Genomic DNA, 19,135 nt, shown 5'->3' on the forward strand with positions numbered 1-19,135 from the left:
CAAGATTGGTGGAAATGTTGCAAAAATGGCCAGATAAAGTGGAGAAAAAGGGGTTAGAGAGTAGCAAAAATGGGTGATAAGTGTCAAAATGGGTTGTAGAATGGCACAAAGGGACAACAATTGGCAGGAAAAGTGGTGAAAAGAGGTTAAAAAGTTAAAAAAAAAAAATGGGGGGGAAAAAGGAAAAAATGGTTTTAAAAGTGGCAAAATGGATAGACTGGCACACAGGGGTAAAACATGCAGGGAAAGTGGTAAAAAAAGGGTTAAAGAGTGGCAAAATGGGTGAAAAGTGGATAAAAAATGTTAAAAGTGGCAAAAATAATCAAAAACGGGTTAGGAGTGGGAAAAAATGTTACAGAAATGGCCGAATGAAGCGGTGAAAAGGGGCTAAAAAGTGTCAAAAATGAGTAAATAAAAGTGATAAATCATAATAGGGGAGGGCCCATTCTTTGGGTCTTGAAAGAAAATACAAATTCTAATACAATAACACGTTAATCAGAGCAAAATATTTGGTTTATTTTGAAAGTCCGGCCCCCAGAGTCTCTGTCCGGACTAAACCTGGACTTGTGCAAATGTACCGGACGACCCCTGCTTTACCGTGTCCAGTGGGTACTAAGGGGTCCAGAGTATGCAGAGAAAATCTCCCCCAAACTATTACACCAGCAGCAGCCTGAGCCGTTGATACAAGGCAAGATGGACCCATGCTTTCATGTTGTTTACTCTAAATTCTGACCCTACCATCTGAATGTCTCAGCTGAAATCCAGACTCCTAAGACCAGGAAATGTTTTTCCAGTCTTCTATGGTCCAGTTTTGTTGAGCCTGTGTGAACTGTAGCCTCAGTTTCCTGTTCTTAGCTGACAGGAGTGGCACTGGTGTGTTCTTCTGCTCCTGCAGCACATCCGCTTCAAGGTCCCACGTGTTGTTGGTTCAGAGATGGTATTACTTTGGTTTTAACAAGTGCTTATTTGAGTTACTGTTGCCTTTCTATCATCTGAAATCAGTCTGCCCATTCTTCTCTGAAATAAACAAGGCAAACAATGCTCACTGGATATTTTCTCTTTTTGGGACTATTCTCTGTCAACCCTAAAGGTGGTTGTGTGTGAAAATCCCCGTAGATCAGTCTCTGAAATATTTCTACCAGCCCGTCTGACACCAACAACCAAGCCACGTTCTCTTAAATCCTCTTTGTTCCCCATTCTGATGCTCAGTTTGAACTTCAGCGAGTCGTCTTGACCACGTCTATGAGCCTGAATGCATTGTGGTGCTGCCATTTGCTACCATGTTATTTGTGTTAACAAGCAATTGAACAGGTGTACCTAATAAAGTGGCTGGTGAGTGTAATAATATCTACCCATTTCAATTGTTTTTATCTATTCTTACTCTTTTAACTTCTATTCTATTCTTTTTAATTTATTTCTATTCCATTCTATTCTATTCTATTCTATTCTATTCTATTCTATTCTATTCTCCCCTCCCTGAGCTGCCACCTTAACGTGGTGGAGGCAAACAGGTCCTGGGTGAGGGACCAGACGAAGCGCGGCTCATAGACCGTATATGGCAGAATGGCAGGAAGGTACTAGATCTCCCTTGCCCGGACGTGGGTCACCAGGGCCCCCTCCTGGAGCCAGATCTGGGAGTGGGGCTCGATGGTGAGCGCCTGGTGGCTCGGCCTGCACCCATGGGGCCCAGTCGGGCACAGTCTAAAGAGGCAACGTGGGTCCCCCCTCCCATGGACTCACCACCCGTAGGAGGGGCCAAAGAGGTCGGGTGCGGTGTGAGCTGGGTGGCGGCCGAAGGCGGGGACCTTGGCGGTCTGATCCTCAGCTGCAGAAGCTGGCTCTGGGGACATGGAATGTCACCTCTCTGGTGGGGAAGGAGCCTGAGCTTGTGTGTGAGGTAGAGCAGTACCGGCTAGATATAGTTGGTCTCACCTCGATGCACAGCCTGGGCTCTGGAACCAGTCCTCTTGAGAGGGGTTGGGCTCTATTCCACTCTGAAGTTGCACCTGGTGAGAGGCGCCAAGCAGGTGTAGGCATACTGATTGCCCCCGGGCTGGCAGCCTGTACATTGGGGTTTACCCCGGTGGATGAGAGGGTAGCCTCCCTCTGCCTTCAGGTGGGGGACGGGTCCTGACTGTTGTTTGTGCGTATGCACCGAACAGCAGCTCAGAGCACCCACTCTTTTTGGAGTCACTGGAAGGGGTGCTGGAGAATGCTCCTTTCGGGGACTCCATCGTCCTGCTGGGAGACCTCAATGCTCATGTGGGCAATGACAGTGAGACCTGGAAGGCGGTGATTGGGAGGAACGCCAGAACCCCAGTGGTGTTCTGTTGCTGGACCTCTGTGCTCATCATGGGATGTCTATAATGAACATCATGTTCAGGCATAAGGGTGTCCATATGTGCACTTGGCACCAGGACACCCTAGGTCGCAGTTCGATGATCGACTTTGTAGTCGTATCATCGGAATTGCAGCCACATGTTCTGGACACTTGGGTAAAGAGATGGGCAGAGCTGTCAACTGATCACCACCTGGTTGTGAGTTGGCTCCACTGGTGGGGGAGGAAGCCGGTCAGGCCCAAACGTATGGTGAAGGTCTGCTGGGAACGTCTGACAGAGTCCCCTGTCAGAAGGCGCTTCAACTCTCACCTCCGACAGAGCTTCAACCACGTTCAGGGGGAGTCGGGGGACATTGAGTCCGAGTGGGCTGTGTTCCGTGCCTCTATTGTCAAGGTGGCTGATAGGAGCTGCAGCCGTAAGGTGGTCGATGCCTGTCGTGGCGGCAACCCCCGAACCTGCTGGTGGCCTGTGGGACTCCAGAGGCAGCTGACAGGTACTGGCAGGCCAAGCGGTGGGAGGAGTCCGGAGAGGCCATGGAGAATGACTTCCGTACGGCTTCAAGAAGATTCTGGACTACCATCGAGCGTCTCAGGAGGGGGAAGCAGTGCGTTGTCAACACCTTGTATGGTGGAGATGGCGCGCTGTTGACCTTGACTCGGGTCGTTGTGGGTCGGTGGAAGGAATACTTCGAAGACCTCCTCAATCCCATCGACACGCCTTCCGATGAGGAAGCAGAGTGTGGGGACACAGGTGTGGGCTCTTCTATCTCTGGGGCTGAGGTCGCCGAGGTGGTCAAAAAGCTCCTCGGTGGCAGGGCCGGGGGGGTGGATGAGATCCACCCTGAGTTCCTCAAGACTCTGGATGTTGTAGGGCTGTCTTGGCTGACATGCCTTTGCAACATCGCGTGTACATCGGGGACAGTGCCCCTGGACTGGCAGACTGGGGTGGTGGTTCCCCTCCCCAAGAAGGGGTGTGTTCCCATTTAGGGGAATTACACTCCTCAGCCTCCCCGGTAAGTTCTATTTGGGGGTCCTGGAGAGAAGGGTCCATCGGATAGTTGATCCTCAGATTCAGGAGGAGCAATGTGGTTTTTGTCCTGGCTGTGGAACGGTGGACCAACTCTACACTCTCCGTAGGGTCCTAGAGGGTGCATGGGAGTTTGCCCAACCAGTCTACATGTGTTTTGTGGATCTGGAGAAGGCATTCGACTGTGTCCCATGAGGAATCCTGTGGAGAGTGCTCTGGGAGTATGGGGTGCTGGACCCCCTGATAAGGGCAGTTCGGTCCCTGTATGACCGGTGCCAGAGCTTGGTCCGCATTGCTGGAAGTAAGTCGGACTCATTCCCGGTGCGTGTTGGACTCCGCCAGGGCTGCCCTTTGTCACCGGTTCTGTTCATAACTTTCATGGACAGAATTTCTAGGCGCAGCCAGGGTGTTGAGGGCGTCCGGTTTGGTGGCCTCAGGATTAGGTCTCTGCTTTTCGCGGATGATGTGGTCCTGTTGGCTTCATCAGACCAGGACCTCCAGCTCTCTCTTAAACGGTTTGCAACCGAGTGTGAAGTGGCTGGGATGAGAATCAGCACCTCCAAATCTGAGACCATGGTCCTCAGTCGGAAAAGGGTGGAATGCCCTCTCTGAGTTGGGAATGAGATCCTGCCCCAAGTGGAGGAGTTCAAGTATCTCAGGGTCTTGTTCATGAGTGAGGGAAGAATGGAGCGGGAGATCGACAGGCGGATCGGTGCGGCATCAGCAGTGATGCTGTCTCTGCATCGGTCTGTCATGGTGAAGAAAGAGCTGAGTCGAAAGGCAAAGCTCTCGATTTACCGGTCGATCTACGTTCCCACCCTCACCTTTGGTCATGAGCGGTGGGTAGCGACTGAAAGAACGAGCTTGCGGATACAGGCAGCTGAAATGAGTTTCCTCCGCAGGGTGTCTGGGCTCCCCTTTAGAGATAGGGTGAGAAGCTCGGCCATCCAGGAGAGACTCAGAGTAGAGCCGCTGCTCCTCCGCGTTGAGAGGAGCCAGAGGAGGTGGCTCGGGCATCTGGTCCGGATGCCTCCTGGACGCCTCCCTGGTGAGGTGTTCCGGGCAAGGCCCACTGGGAGGAGGCCCTGGGGAAGACCCAGGACACGCTGGAGAGACTATGTCGCTCGGCTGGCCTGGGAACGCCTCAAGATTCCCTGGGCAGAGCTGGACGAAGTGGCCGGAGAGAGGGATGTCTGGGCTTCCCTGCTTAGGCTGCTGCCCTCGCGACCTGATCTCGGATAAGCGGAAGAAGATGGATTCAATTCTATTTTACTCTATTCTGTTCTATTTTACTCTATTCTATTCTATTTTATCCTGTTGTATTCTATTCTATTCTATCCAATTCTATTCTATTTTACTCTATTCTGTTCTGTTGTGTTCTATTCTATTTTACTCTGTTCTGTTCTGTTCTGTTCTGAATATCATCTATGCCCTTGCATCTCTTTTGCAGCTGGGTTCCTCTGTTGCCTGGATTCCCTAGAACAGGAGTGTCAAACTCACCTAACCTGAGGGCCTAACAGGGTCACCCTTTTAACCGGAAACTGTCAACCCCATTTCACCAGTAACAAAATATGAAATAAAAACTTAGCACTGACGATAAATGATTTTGACATTTTAAAAACTTAAAAAGAAAAGTTGAAGGGCTCAGAATCTAAGAAAAGTAAATTTATTAGTTCAGAAAGGTCAAAACATGAAATTAAAACTGAAAAATAATGTTTTTTAAAGGCAAATATATTAGAAAGAAAGTCAAAATCATGAGTTTAAAAGGTCAAAATATCAAATAAAATGTGTAATCATGAAATTAAAAGTCAAAATATGATCCAAAATTTTAAATTGTGAGTCTAAAAGGTCAAACTATGGGATTATGAAGTCAAAGTCTGGAGTTGAAAATATGACATAAAATACAAAATAATTGGTTAATATTATTAATATTATATAAGAAGTCAAAATTATGAGTTGAAATGCTCAAAGTATGAAATGAAAAGTGAAAATCCAAAGTTTGAGTCCTAATTGTGAGATGCTAAATTGAAATTATGAGATTAAGACACAAAATAATTTCTTTTCCCACATTCCTGACTTCTGATTTAAATATTTTTACTCACATTTTTATACTTGGAAATCTGCAGACCTCAGACTGATGGGACAGTTGGAACAGAAATATGAGATCATCTTGGGGGCCGGATTTAACTGTTCCACAGGCCAGATTTGGACCCCAGGCTTTGAGTTTGATACCCCTCATCTAGGTTATTCTGAGTTTTTTCTCTTTAATTTTATCTTAACTTTATTTTCTATCTGGATTTTTATGTTTCTAGGCTTTTAGAATGACTTAATGATAAGTTCTTGGGTTTTTTTTTAACTTTGTTATGCTCTGACGCTTCGTCTTATTTGTGATTCTGTTATTATTGAAGTACTTTGTAAACCTTCATATTTAAAGGTGCTATACATATTAGGTTATGAATATTGCTATAGTAAATATTTTTGTAGAATGAAAACTCTTTTCTTTAAACTGAAGCTGATGTAACTTCACAGTTTAGTAGTTAAAAAGTTCTCTTACTGTGAATCTGAAGGTCCTGGCTCATAGCTGAAGGTCAGTGGTTTATCATCAGACCAGTCACTCTTCATGGAGAGACGGCTGGAATAAGGAGACTGTGCTCTGTCCCCTCAATCACACATCAGCTGATCTCTGGAGTGAGCAGATGACATTACATAATGCCACGACCTGAGGAGACAGAAGAACAACAGGTGACATTCAAACAGTGGACTGTGTGAAACAGAGAAGGCCAGGTAGGAATGTAGTGATCCACTGAGGTATACGGATACAACCACAACGATTCAATCAGATCTACTTTCTGCTCCTTTGTACCAGAAACCCCCTTCTTTTTATTAGTAAAACTCTTAAATTCTTGCAGAGTAAAGGTATTTAAACGTTCTGTGATTCATTTTAAGGAGACAAAGGTTGCAGTTTCTGAATGTTGATATTTACAGTTTTATGAAAACGAACATGTGATGAGGTTAAAGCAGGAGATATCTCTCCTGCCTGGGAGGTTCCTCATGCTGATGGTGGTTCTGACTGCTGAGGTCTGTGTCACTGCGGGGCAGGAGGCTAGTCTGACTGGGCTGTTGGTTTGTACAAGAAAATATTTACTTGTTCTAGTAAGAAATTTTATATCCATTATCATTTAAAACCCACCCAATAAATAAGCTTGCAAGCTAAATCTGGTACAAAGCATCGTTTCCTCTTTCTGAGACTAATTTTATGTTGTACATTGTCCCTGACACAAACAAACTAAATAAACTTAAATCATGCCTACTGTTTTATGAAACAACTTCAGCAGGGAAACTCATAACCTAGATGGTCGGAAATATCAAAACGGTTCAGAACAAACTTTCTAACACAATAAATAAATAGAAAAACAATAGAATAAAGTTCCAGAACAATAATCAAAGGAAGCATTTTCATAATAACTCTGTTTGGTCTTCATTAGGGCTGAACGATTTGCAAAAGTAATCTAATTGCGATTTTCCCCGATATTGCGTTTTAATATGCGATTATTATTAGATCACTCAACTTGTACATTTTTCAACAAATTCAAGTAATACATCAGTGTTATTATGCACATCCAGTCAGGAACACTGATCATACAGTTTACCATTTCATAGCAAAATAGCTGTAGCCTTCAGTTTAACTCTGCAGAGAAGGCTCTGCTCTAAAGACACTACCTGTGTTAGTCAGCTGCTGCTCTGACTTTAGAGGGAACACATAGCTAGAAACCCCCACATAGATGGACACATAAATGACAATATGTACTGAAAAAATGAAATTATTTCAGAAGCAACTACTGGATAAAATGTTACAACAAGCATTAAGCCATGAAGGAGGAGGCTGGGGTGGAGGAGGTGAAGCTTCAGTCTATAAAGGAGGAGGCTGGGGTGGAGGAGGTGGAGCTTCAGTCTATAAAGGAGGAGGCTGGGGTGGAGGAGGGGAAGCTTTAGTCTATAAAGGAGGAGGCTGGGGTGGAGGACATGAAGCTTTAGTCTATAAAGGAGGAGGCTGGGGTGGAGGAGGTGAAGCTTCAGTCTATAAAGGAGTAGGCTGGGGTGGAGGAGGGGAAGCTTTAGTCTATAAAGGAGGAGGCTGGGGTGGAGGAGGTCAAGCTTTAGTCTATAAAGGAGGAGGCTGGGGTGGAGGACATGAAGCTTTGGTCTATAAAGGAGGAGGCTGGGGTGGAGGAGGGGAAGCTTTAGTCTATAAAGGAGGAGGCTGGGGTGGAGGAGGTGAAGCTTTGGTCTATAAAGGAGGAGGCTGGGGTGGAGGAGGTGAAGTTTTAGTCTATAAAGGAGGAGGCCGGGGCTGGAGGAGGTCAAGCTTTAGTCTATAAAGGAGGAGGCTGGGGTGGAGGAGGTGAAGCTTTGGTCTATAAAGGAGGAGGCTGGGGTGGAGGAGGTGAAGTTTTAGTCTATAAAGGAGGAGGCTGGGGTGAATAATCTACTATTACTTTATCTTTTTATTTACTTAAATGATTCCCCAGTAATGATAAATGAAAAAAAGAACTAGAAGATGCAATTTTCCACAATTTTATCAAATTACAACAATTTCCATTGATCAGCCTCGAATTAAATGAATTTAATTCATAACTGACCACTCCATTTTCAGTTCAAACACATTTATCTCTTTATTTTTTAATTTTATCAGAGTTTCTATCACCTCCACTTTCTCCTTTTCTTCGTTCATTAAATCAGCCCCGGCTCTGAGTCTGAGGTCAGATTTGTTTTTTTGTCTTCTGTAGTAAATTCATCCCTCAGTTTCCTGTTTTCACCATAGACTGTGGGGTTTTTAGGGTTTTCTTTCTACAGTCTATAGTTTTACCTGGGTGTAGTGCTGGTTGTCTGACAGTCCGTGACTTTTCTCGGTCCGGTTTCTCAGACGGTCTTGAATTCCTCCCCGGTCTTTGTTGGCGGCTCAAACAGCCTCCACACAGCCGGTTCGTTCACCTCTACGGTGGGTAAAAACTTTCCGTTACTTGGTGATGTGGTAAAGTTAATGCAGCATAGACTACGGAGCTGTGCTGCCACAGGGTGTCAAACTAGTACTTTTGGTGTCGCACTGTTTTGGTTCCGTATGGGTATCGCTGAGCATAGTTCCGCCACTTACTTCTACAGCAGGGGTCATCATGTGCTTTTGCTCTGGGGTCAGATTTAGTCTCGACAGAAACTCTAAGGACCGGATCTTCAAGTGCACAAAAATCAAATAAATATTTTGGTCTAGTTAATAAATTACTGTAGTGGTATTTGTATTTTCTTTCAAATCACAGGACATTTTTAGTCATTACCAGTGAGATCTATCCCTGTTATCTATCATGCAGCAGGCCACAAAGAGACAGACCTGACAGCAGAACTGGCTAGGCCCCTGAAAATCCCAGAGAATGGGCCCTCCACAATTATGATTTAATACCAGTATTAACTCCTATTAACCCCTTTTTGCCTCTTTAACCCAATTTTATCCATTATTTAACCCTTTAAAACCACTTTTCCTGCATGTTTTATACACTTTGTGATATTCTTATCCATTTTTGCCACTTTTTCATTACATTTTTTAACAATAGCTGCAACTTTTAACAAATTTTTGCCACTTTTCACCAATTTTTTCCACTCTTTAACCCCCTTTTGCAACTTTCCTGCCAATTATTTCCCTTGTGTGCCACTCTTGAACCCCTTTTCACAAATTTGCCAGGCTATTTTTGCTGCATTTTTGCCACCTTTAACCAGTTTTTGATAGTATGTCTGTTCTTGCTCCTATACCCCATTAAAACCACATTTCCCACATGTTTTATCCCCTTTTGTGCCACTTTTAATCCATTTTCATTGCTTTTTTTTAAGTACTTTTGTAATTTGTTCCGAATGTATGACATTCTTTGCCCATTTTTCCCTCTTTAACCAATTTTTGCCACATTTTAACCTCTTTTCTCCACTTTATCTGGTCATTTTTGCAACACTTCAGCCAACCTTAACCCCAATTTTAAATATCTACTAATTATGACAGTAAATTTCTGTAAAAACAGATTAAATGTTAGTCATTATAAAACTATTTCAATATTATTTGTTTGTGGTGTGGATTTAACAGCTGCAGACATTTAAAGCCAGAGGAAACTCTTAAAACCACAACATCTTTTCTGAATTTAATGATCTTTCGGGGCCCGGACAGGAAGCTTTGGGGGGCCCTAATATGGCCCCGAGCCGCCAGTTGATGATCAGTGATCTACAGCCTGTGGTGAAACAGAAACAGTGTTGAGGGGCATTGTGAATATAGTACAGGACTGTTGTGCTCAAGTAAAAGTACGGTTACTGTGGTTTAAAATTACTTAGGTAGAACAAAAAGTGCTGAACTTTACAGGAAAATCTCCTCAGTTACATTAATTTTAACACCAATAATCAGTAACTTTCCACCTGTGTTTGTGTCCATTAGTAAACCATTATTTAGGACTTGTTCATGCAAGCGTAACACATCATTTAAATTAAGAATAAAGGCATTTGACAGATTTTTTTCTCCAGAAAATAATTGTTGTAAACGTCAGTTAACGCGGAACTAACGGCGAGCGAACGTTCGCTGTCGGTAATTTAAAGTGTGACACAACGCGGAAGTAAACAAACAGCAGTCGGCTGGGCTAGCGCGGGAATAGAGAATCATTCAGACCCGCGTGCTTCCAGGTTTTTGTCTGTTTAAGTGAAACCAGAGGATGAGTTCATCTACACGTCTGAGAGCGTTTATCAGAGAGAGGCTGGCTGCTGCAGCGGAGGACATTTTTGTAGTTTTTAGGAGAACTATGGTGGAGTACGAGGAGGAGATCGACCGTCAGAGCAGACTGCTGGAGATGGCCATGAAACCTCACATCTACCTGCAGAGGACAGGTGAGGAAACTCCCATGCGTAGAATATGAAACGGCTGTATCTGGCCCCCATACCTGCGTGTTTTAGACCAGGGGTTCTCAACTGGTGGTCGGGACCCAAAAGCGGGTCTTGATGCAGGGGCGTAGCTAGGGATTAAGGGCCCCCTTACCTGGCTAGTGAAGCAACAAATGGTCCACCATTTTTAGAGATATCTCTGCATTTTAATGTATTTTTGATCCATAATTTCCTAATTTCTGAGCATTATTTTGACTTTGGTTAAACTGTATTTACTGTTCCCTGACTCGTCCTGGTGCATTGTGTTTGTATAACCGTCCCTCAGGGCCTCCTTGTGTTTACTGTAGAAACATGTCACCTTTACTCTGCATGTAAAAACAGCGCTCTGTTCAAGTTCTCCTCGTCCACTGACATCTTTCTGCATAATTTGTGAGAAAATTTGAAAGTTTCTGGTTAAAAGAGCCCATTACATTCAGTCTGTGTAATATTCAAGAACAAACTGGGGGAGTAGGAGCCGTGACGGGTCGCCTGTTTTAAACAGACACGGGTGATTTAGAGAAGGATATTAAAAGACTAGTTTGTGTATGGTAGCGGTGTGATAAACAGTGCTTAAATGTATTAGACCACCCTAACCCTAACCACAGTCAGGTTTCTGCCACAGCTGCCCTAAATTAACAGCATTGGTAATTACCAAAATCATTTTTGATGTTTCTGCAATGGTTAATACACCAATATGTAGAAGCTCTTTAACCCAAATGATATTTTTAATGCTAAAATAGAATTATTATTGTTATCCATGAATTTTCAAATGTACTGATTTACAAAAAACCTGAAAAAATAGTAAAGCACATTAATATTTCTGATTAATCTGTCAGATTATAGTTATTTACTGTCATTCCTGAAGAGAAAAATGAGTTTTAGTGGTTGAATGTTATGCTTGATTCATTTCTGACTTCTCAGAGAAGCCCAGTGAGCTGGCTCAAATTTGGGTGAATTCAGTTTGAAATTCCTCATTCCTGTTCAAAATGGTAAAATGTGGAGACTGAAAATGAAAGAGTCCGCATTAAAGCACTTCATGATGCTGGATGGTCTCTGAGACAGAGATGACAGGTGGTCTAATACATTTGTTAAGCTCTGTATGCTTACAGATATTGCTTCTTGAACTATATAACAAGGCGCTTACTGAACTGTACAATTTTAAAAAAGGAATATATTTTCTAGTTTCTCCTTTTTCCATAAACTACTCGGTTTGATCTTTTACATCTTTGAAAATCTAATGGCATTTGGACGAGTTTCACAGACCAGGAGATTTATTGTCATTACACCGGTGAAATAAAACTGCAATTCCACATGTGAAAGAAAGAGAATAAAAGAACAAACTGAAACAAAAAAAATAAAAATAAATAAAATTTACTTAAATGACGGGCTGAAAAGTAATGCACAGATTTAGATTGATCATTTGCAATCCGCAAAACGATAAAATAAGGGTAGAATTTGTGAAAACGTATGTAAAAATGTGACTAAGTTTGCATAAATTCACTAATTAGTGAAATATTTGCTTTGAAATTTAATGGAAATGGAAGAATCTTGATTAAAAAAAACAAACAATAGTGAAAACTGTAGCTTTCCCCCAAAAAAGACCATTTTATTCTACAAAATTATAAAATAAGGATGCAATATGTGAAAATCTATGCATAAAATGACATTCAGTTTGTATAAATTAGCTGGAAAGTGAAATATTTGTTGTGATAAATGCGGAAAACGGAAAATAAAAACATTTAAAAATATGAAAAAATGTAGCTTTTGCCAAAATGTTGATAATTTTCAACGTGCTAATAAGATAAGATAATCATGTAGGACTAAAAATAGTAAACTCCAGAAAAATGGGTTTCTTAATGGGCAGGTTAGTGGGGGAGGGACACTGCCATGTCATATTTTGGTGGGCGGAGTTTTCCCATCATGCTTTTGGTGAATTGTTTGGATGTCGTGTTCTACAGCTATCATTGTAGCCGTTCCTCTGCTCATGTTTCTGTTGAATTATTGTTTCTGTGTTAAACCCTTCTGCACCATGAGTGAAGGTGTCCACTGAGTCGGTCACTTCCTGAGTGTAGATGGCGATGGATTAGACGATGCTTAAACTCAGGGTGCATCCTACCTCTGCATCGGTCTCTTATATTTATTATAAGAGCATCATTTTGCGGCGCTGGACTACACCATAATATTTGATACAAATATCAGTTTGTCCACTGATTCATTTAGCTACTTCTGATTCAACAATGACACTAATTACTGAGAATTAATAAATAAAAACACGCTTTCGTTGCAGGCTTCTCAAGGGCCCCTCCCCACCGTGGGCCTGGGTAATCAGTACCCTTTCCCCCCCGTGCTACGTCCCTGTGTGATGGAAATAAAAACTGGCAAAAACTCTGTGATGTAGGCTACTAAAGGCTTAAGAGGACCTACATCTGTACGTTTTAGTTTGCTCTATTTTTGCAAGATAAAGACTACATTTAAGTTGTTTTCTAGATATTTCAACCTGCTTCACTCAAAATCTGTAAATAAAAATGAAACGTATCATTGTAAACAGAATGAAAAACCACATGTAAGGGTTGCTAATGAAACACTTGTTTTGCCTTTTTTCTGTCACATTTTTTCCAAATAAGGTAAAAACTTCAATATTCTTTGTTAAACAAATTTAAGTTTTTGAACATTTTCAGAAATTTGGGTCATTCAGGGGGAGGTGGTGGGTCCTGGAGGAGGTGGTGGGTCCTGAGGCTAGTCCAGTTAGTCCAGTCTGCTGTGATCTGGTCAGCTTTTAGGATGCAGCCGACTGGGCGTCACAGATGGTTGTGAGTTTCAGCGTCTCTTTGGTCTGAACGCGTTCTCATTCATCCTGTACACCGATGACTGTCTCAGCCATCAGGAGGAGAATTTATGATGTCTGCATGCTTTTATTGTTGTCTTCCTCCAGATGAGGCTCATCAACGTGTCTTTAAGGAGGAGGAGGAGCAGCTCTGTGACCAGGACAGGAACTCCAGCCTGGACCAAGAGGATCCAGAACCTCCACCCATTAAAGAGGAGCAGGAGGAGATGGAGCAGCTGGTACTGAAGCAGGAGACGGACACGTTCATGTGGACTCATGAGGAGAGAGACCACAGTGCAGAAGAACCAGAGGATGACCATCAGCTCCATCACGACTCTCATGATCCCGAGAGTCCCGATCCCGAAGGAGTTCAGTTAGTCAAAGTGAGGCTGACTGCTGCAGCTGAAGACATATTTGTAGTTTTTAGAAGAACTGTTGTGGAGTACAAGGAAGAGATCAGTCGTCAGCAAAGAATGCTGAACATCATCAGGAAACCTCACGTCCACCTGCAGAGAACAGGTGAGGAATAAACTCTGGGTTGGTTTATTCAGCATCAGGATGTTCTGAAGGTGACCAGCAGTTGGTAAATCCTCACTGGAGATGTTGGAGTTCAGAAATGTGCTGTTTTCCAAAGGACAGGCTTGAGCATGAAATGTTTGCTTTGAAAATCAGGATGTCCACGGGATCCTATGAAGTATTTATGAAGCAATTTATGCACAGATTTTTTCCCAACATTATTTTTTTGCTCAAAAGTATCTTGACTGTGTCCCATGTAAACAGGTTCTGCAGTTATTTTGTCCATTTTATGCTCTTGTGTCTAGAAAATCTTGTTTGAATAAATAGCAAGTAGTTATAATTTTTATGTCATTCTCTTATTTAATAAGTAAAGTAGGATCTTTGTAAACTATTCTAAAAAATGCCCATGGATGATTGCATCATAAGTAACGCATAACATCTCTGCAACAAAAAAAAAGAAAAGTTTTAAGTTCATAGTATCAAACCTGGGTCCTTTTCCCTGATCCTTCTTTTAAAGATTTATTTTTGGGCCTTTTGTGCCTTTATTAGATAGAGGACAGTGGATAGACTCAGAAACAGGGACGAGAGAGTGGGGAGAGACATGCAGTAAAGGAACACACATGGATTAGAACCAGGGCTGCCCGCGTACATGGGGGAGGAGCTTAAACCACTCGACCATCTGAGCTGGGGCCGAAAGGTTTGGGAAAATAATGTAATTTTTTTTACCCAATATTGTGATTTAATAAGCTATTATTTTTTAAGTTCAATTAAAGTTAAATCCATTCTATACTATAACCCACACAATATTAAACTAAACTAGGGCTGGACAATTAAAAAAATATCTATATGAAATAATAATAATATCTAATTGTGATGATTTGGACTCATTTTGCAAATTGGATATGAACTGTTGTATTAAAGGGACAGATAATTCTCATATAATTCTAATTTTTAACGAGAAAAACATACAAAAGTGAAGAAAATAGGATATTTTTTGTACAGTATTCTAAAAATATGCCACTAGAATGATTGCATGATGTGTAATTCATAATGTCTCTGCTGCAAAAAAGTTTCAAACTGTTTTTTTTAATAAAAATTTCAGGTTATAGAAATGCTGCGCCCTCTGTGATTTAATCTAATTTGCAATTAGTTGCCCAGCCCTAATCTGCACGCCCCCTTTTTCTCGTATTCTAAACTCAAAAAACTTCGACGCTACAATAAGAAATTCTGCTGATTTTTCTATGCTGTCACATTTTTATCTGACAATCAGCACAGAGCAAATACAGAGCTGGGATGCTAATGTAACTGTAGATGGGATCGTCTTAAAATGTGTGAAAAAGGCCTTTAAAAGACTTTAAAAGTTTAAATGTAACGTCAGATTTTCAGTATATACCCTGGAAATACACAAACCTCCCTGTCCTCCTGAGACCTGAGCCTTTGTTTGGAAAGCATTTTTGTTTTTGGGATAAATACGGTCTGATAGGTTAAAATATCAGTCTCGTCGTTGAACAGGAACTTCTTGGAAATTTTCCTTTCCAAAACCCCAAAAATTCCACAATTAAAAAAAGTCTTCAAAAATTCTTAGGCATATTTTTTAGGGTACCCAAATATTTAGATAGTACTCAAATCTTTCAATGAAAATTCCCCATAAAGCCTGAAAATTGCAATAAAAAAATCCACAAAAATTCCAGCAAATTCCCCAAATGTTAAAGTAAATTCCACTTCAGTTTCTTGGCAAATTCGAGAAAATTTCAAGAAATATTCTCCAAAATTCCATGAAAATGATGGAAATAACCCAAACCCCCTAAAAATTCAAAGGACCATCCTGAAGCCCAAATTTCCAGTCCAACTTCCCTAAAATTTGGTAATAATTTCCCCATATTCTCATGAAAATGCATTAAAAAAATTAAAATAAAATGTAAGGCCATGAAACCCTTTAAAATATACAAGCGTGTCCTCTCAATTTCAGTAAAAATACTTTGATAACTTCAAAACAAATTCCCTAAAATATCCAAACAGCAAATTATCCCAGCAAATACCTCAAACTTGACATTTTGAACAATTGTTACATCAATTCTAATACCAAGAATGATTGCTCTAATGTAGGAGAGCCAAAACGTAATGTCCTCATATGTGGAGGTAATACACAGGCAGAACTAGAATATAAGTATTAACTCAGAAATGAGTGTTTTGGTGAAATTCATCATTTGTGACTTTATCAAACTTCTGCTCAGGTCTCTACATTGGTTCAGGGCTGTAAACGTGAGACCTACTCTACAGTCAGCACAGAGGAAGTCACGCTTTAACCCTGATGGTCTCTGTTTCTCCAGGTGAACCACAGCAGCTTTTCTTTAAGGAGGAGGAGGAGAGGCTGCTCTGTGACCAGGACAGGAACTACAGCCTGGACCTGGAGGATCCAGAACCTCCTTCCTTTAAAGAGGAGCAGGAGGAGGTGGAGCAGCTGGTACTGAAGCAGGAGACAGACACGTTCATGTGGACCCATGAGGAGAGAGACCACAGCAAAGAAGAACCAGGGGATGACCATCAACTCCATCACAACGCTCATTTTACTGAGAGTCCAGATCCTGAGGGAGACTCAGAACCAACGAGAACATCAGAACCAAAACAGAAGAGAAAACGTCACAAAACTCAGACATCTGAGATTTGTCCTGATCATCACCAAGGTCCAAAGTCTTTGAGGTGTGACACCAGAGGCCAAGGTTTTCAGACTACGTCAGATTTACTGACACATGAGCGTGTCCACACAGGGAAGAAGACTCATTTATGCCAGATTTGTGGGAAACTATTCCACTGCAAGTCACTGCTGAATATCCATAGGAGAACTCACACCGATGAGGAGCCGCTCCCTCTTACTTCAAACCTGAATTCTCATCATCGAGGACATGCAAGTAAAAAGACGCTGACATGTGAGACCCATGGCAAATCCTTCACCTCTAAACGTGACATGCAGGTCCACAGGAGAGCGCAGTCAGGAGAGAAACCGTACGTCTGCAGCACCTGTGGGAAAACTTTCTCCCAGCTGTCACACTTAAACACTCACAGCAGGATCCATACAGGTGAGAAGACGACAACGTGTGAGACCTGTGGCAAGTCTTTCAGGGACAGGAGTGAGCTGACGGTCCACATGAGGACCCACACAGGTGAGAGGCCGTACGTCTGCAGCACCTGTGGGAGGGGCTTCTCTGTGAGGTCACATTTAAACACCCACAATCGCATTCACACAGGTGAGAAGCCGTTCACCTGTGAGACATGCGGCAGGTCGTTCAGGATCAAATGTGAGCTAAAAGTCCACGTGAGGACTCATACAGGTGAGAGGCCGTACTCCTGTAACACCTGTGGGTCCGCTTTCATCAAGAAACACCACCTAGATAAGCACACGAGAATACACACGGGGGAAACGCCGTACACCTGCGAGACATGTGGCAGGTGTTTTAAGTACCGTTTCGTCCTGACAGGTCACATGAGAAGAGCCCACACAGGTGAAAGGTCGCACCTTTGTAACACCTGTGGGAAAAGATTCTCTGATTCGTCGAGTCTTTCACTGCACATGAAATCACACGCAGACGATTAGACACCTGAAAGCACCGCTGATTAGTGCTGCTGGCTTTGGGAACGACCCTGATTTTTACAGAGGGAGGCAGCGAGTTCCAGACAGGGACTGACACTTAAAAATGTTTTAGACCCTAAAATCACTGATTTAAGTGAATTCTTTAGCCTACATTCATGCTGACGCATGATCTCAGCCCCCATCTCCTCTCTGCTGTGAGCTGCAACAGGTACCAGCGTGACAGGTCTAGTCCTAGACTCCCCTAGACTCCTCTAGACTGTCGTCTCAATCCTAGACTCCTCTAGACTCTGGTCTCAATCCTAGACTCCTCTAGACTCTGGTCTCAGTCCTAGACTCCTCTAGACTCTGGTCTCAGTCCTAGACTCCTCTAGGCTCTGGTCTCAGTCCTAGACTCCTCTGGACTCTGGTCTCAATCCTAGACTCCTCTAGACTCTGGTCTCAGTCCTAGACTCCTCTGGACTCTGGTCTCAATCCTAGACTCCTCTAGACTCTGGTCTCAGTCCTAGACTCCTCTAGGCTCTGGTCTCAGTCCTAGACTCCTCTGGACTCTGGTCTCAGTCCTAGACTCCTCTAGGCTCTGGTCTCAGTCCTAGACTCCTCTGGGCTCTGATCTCAGTCCTAGACTCCTCTGGGCTCTGATCTCAGTCCTAGACTCCTCTGGGCTCTGGTCTCAGTCCTAGACTCCTCTGGGCTCTGGTCTCAGTCCTAGACTCCTCTGGGCTCTGGTCCCAGTCCTAGACTCCTCTAGGCTCTGGTCCCAGTCCTAGACTCCTCTAGGCTCTGGTCCCAGTCCTAGACTCCTCTAGGCTCTGGTCTCAGTCCTAGACTCCTCTAGACTCTGGTCTCAGTCCTAGACTCCTCTAGGCTCTGGTCCCAGTCCTAGACTCCTCTAGGCTCTGGTCTCAGTCCTAGACTCCTCTAGACTCTGGTCTCAGTCCTAGACTCCTCTAGGCTCTGGTCCCAGTCCTAGACTCCTCTAGGCTCTGGTCTCAGTCCTAGACTCCTCTAGACTCTGGTCTCAGTCCTAGACTCCTCTAGACCCTGGTCCCAGTCCTGGTCTAAAGTGTAGAGATCATCACTGATGGATATAGAACTGTTCTGATGGCTGCAGCGCCACCTAGAGCTTGAACCACTAACCTGACTACATCATCACTGACTCATCCTGCTGTTCTTCACTTCCTGTCCCCCTCTGTCATCGGGGTGTTGTTGGATCATGTGACTACAGACATTTACAGGTCAGCTCAGTAAAGTCGGACTAATCCCGGTAGAGAGGACAATCATCAGCTCTGACTCTGGTTCTTTGTGAATGAATCTTTATTTCCCTTTCATACAAAAACCAAGCTGACAGCATCAACTGTTGGCACAGACTTCTCTGAATAAAAGACAGCCCTGATATACGGCTCCTTTACTCTGCTGTTTTATTCTACACGTAATAATTAAAGCTGTTAGTTCTGTTTGTGAGACTACCGGTGCGTTCCATGTCATCTCAGAAGTCGGACATCCAGTCTGATCCCGAGGGTTCCCTAAGTCAGAATTCCCACTAGGAGACTGGGAGTGACTGGAGCAGCTGGGATGAGATGTCATGTCCAGCTCCAGCATCTTAAATCTAAATAAAAGGTGAGTTAAAGTGTTTCTGTGTCTCTGTTATAAAGGAGTGAAATGTGCGTGTTTGTCCTCCGCGGCTCTTCTCATCCAGTGCAGTCACTTCCTCTCTCGTACTTGGACCTTCTTCTTTGGTATCACGTGGAGGTGACCCCCCATCCAGGCGTGTTTCAGAGTCAGACAGGTCGCTGGTCGACTTGTTGTCTGAGTCGTCATGAAAGGCTGAACGTGGAACAGACAGGGAAGAGCTGAGGCTCATTTTAAACCTATCATTAGGCACGTTATTCCTGATAAAAGAGC

General features: G+C 43.3%; 2 protein-coding genes across 4 annotated transcripts in view; one reads left to right on the forward strand and one right to left on the reverse strand.

The window, feature by feature from the left end:
* The window catches only part of LOC121514754 (NLR family CARD domain-containing protein 3-like), a 31,522-nt gene extending 25,446 nt beyond the window's left edge, over positions 1-6,076 (reverse strand). For all 3 annotated transcript variants that reach the window (XM_041795049.1, XM_041795047.1, XM_041795048.1), the window contains exon 1: positions 5,920-6,076. In XM_041795049.1, coding sequence (XP_041650983.1) covers positions 5,920-5,944 — 25 coding nt within the window. In that variant the 5' untranslated portion in view covers positions 5,945-6,076. The remainder of the gene's footprint in view (positions 1-5,919) is intronic.
* A 3,952-nt stretch (positions 6,077-10,028) lies between these two features.
* Positions 10,029-17,530, forward strand: LOC121514761 (zinc finger protein 250-like). The gene is made up of 3 exons (XM_041795058.1): positions 10,029-10,271; positions 13,237-13,647; positions 15,975-17,530. The coding sequence occupies exons 1-3, from the start codon at positions 10,100-10,102 to the stop codon at positions 17,234-17,236; spliced, it is 1,845 nt and encodes a 614-aa protein (XP_041650992.1). The 5' UTR covers positions 10,029-10,099; the 3' UTR covers positions 17,237-17,530.
* Positions 17,531-19,135: the final 1,605 nt, after the last annotated feature.

This window comes from Cheilinus undulatus, linkage group 9 (assembly GCF_018320785.1).
Source record: "Cheilinus undulatus linkage group 9, ASM1832078v1, whole genome shotgun sequence".
NCBI lineage: Eukaryota > Metazoa > Chordata > Actinopteri > Labriformes > Labridae > Cheilinus > Cheilinus undulatus.

What these genes read in the sequence shown, in the direction of transcription:
- LOC121514761 (XM_041795058.1), top strand. Translation starts at nt 10,100, where the DNA reads ATGAGTTCATCTACACGTCTGAGAGCGTTTATCAGAGAGAGGCTGGCT. An exon ending in CATCTACCTGCAGAGGACAG is followed by an intron (nt 10,272 to 13,236) that starts GTGAGGAAACTC and finishes GTCTTCCTCCAG; the next exon opens with ATGAGGCTCATCAACGTGTC. An exon ending in CGTCCACCTGCAGAGAACAG is followed by an intron (nt 13,648 to 15,974) that starts GTGAGGAATAAA and finishes CTGTTTCTCCAG; the next exon opens with GTGAACCACAGCAGCTTTTC.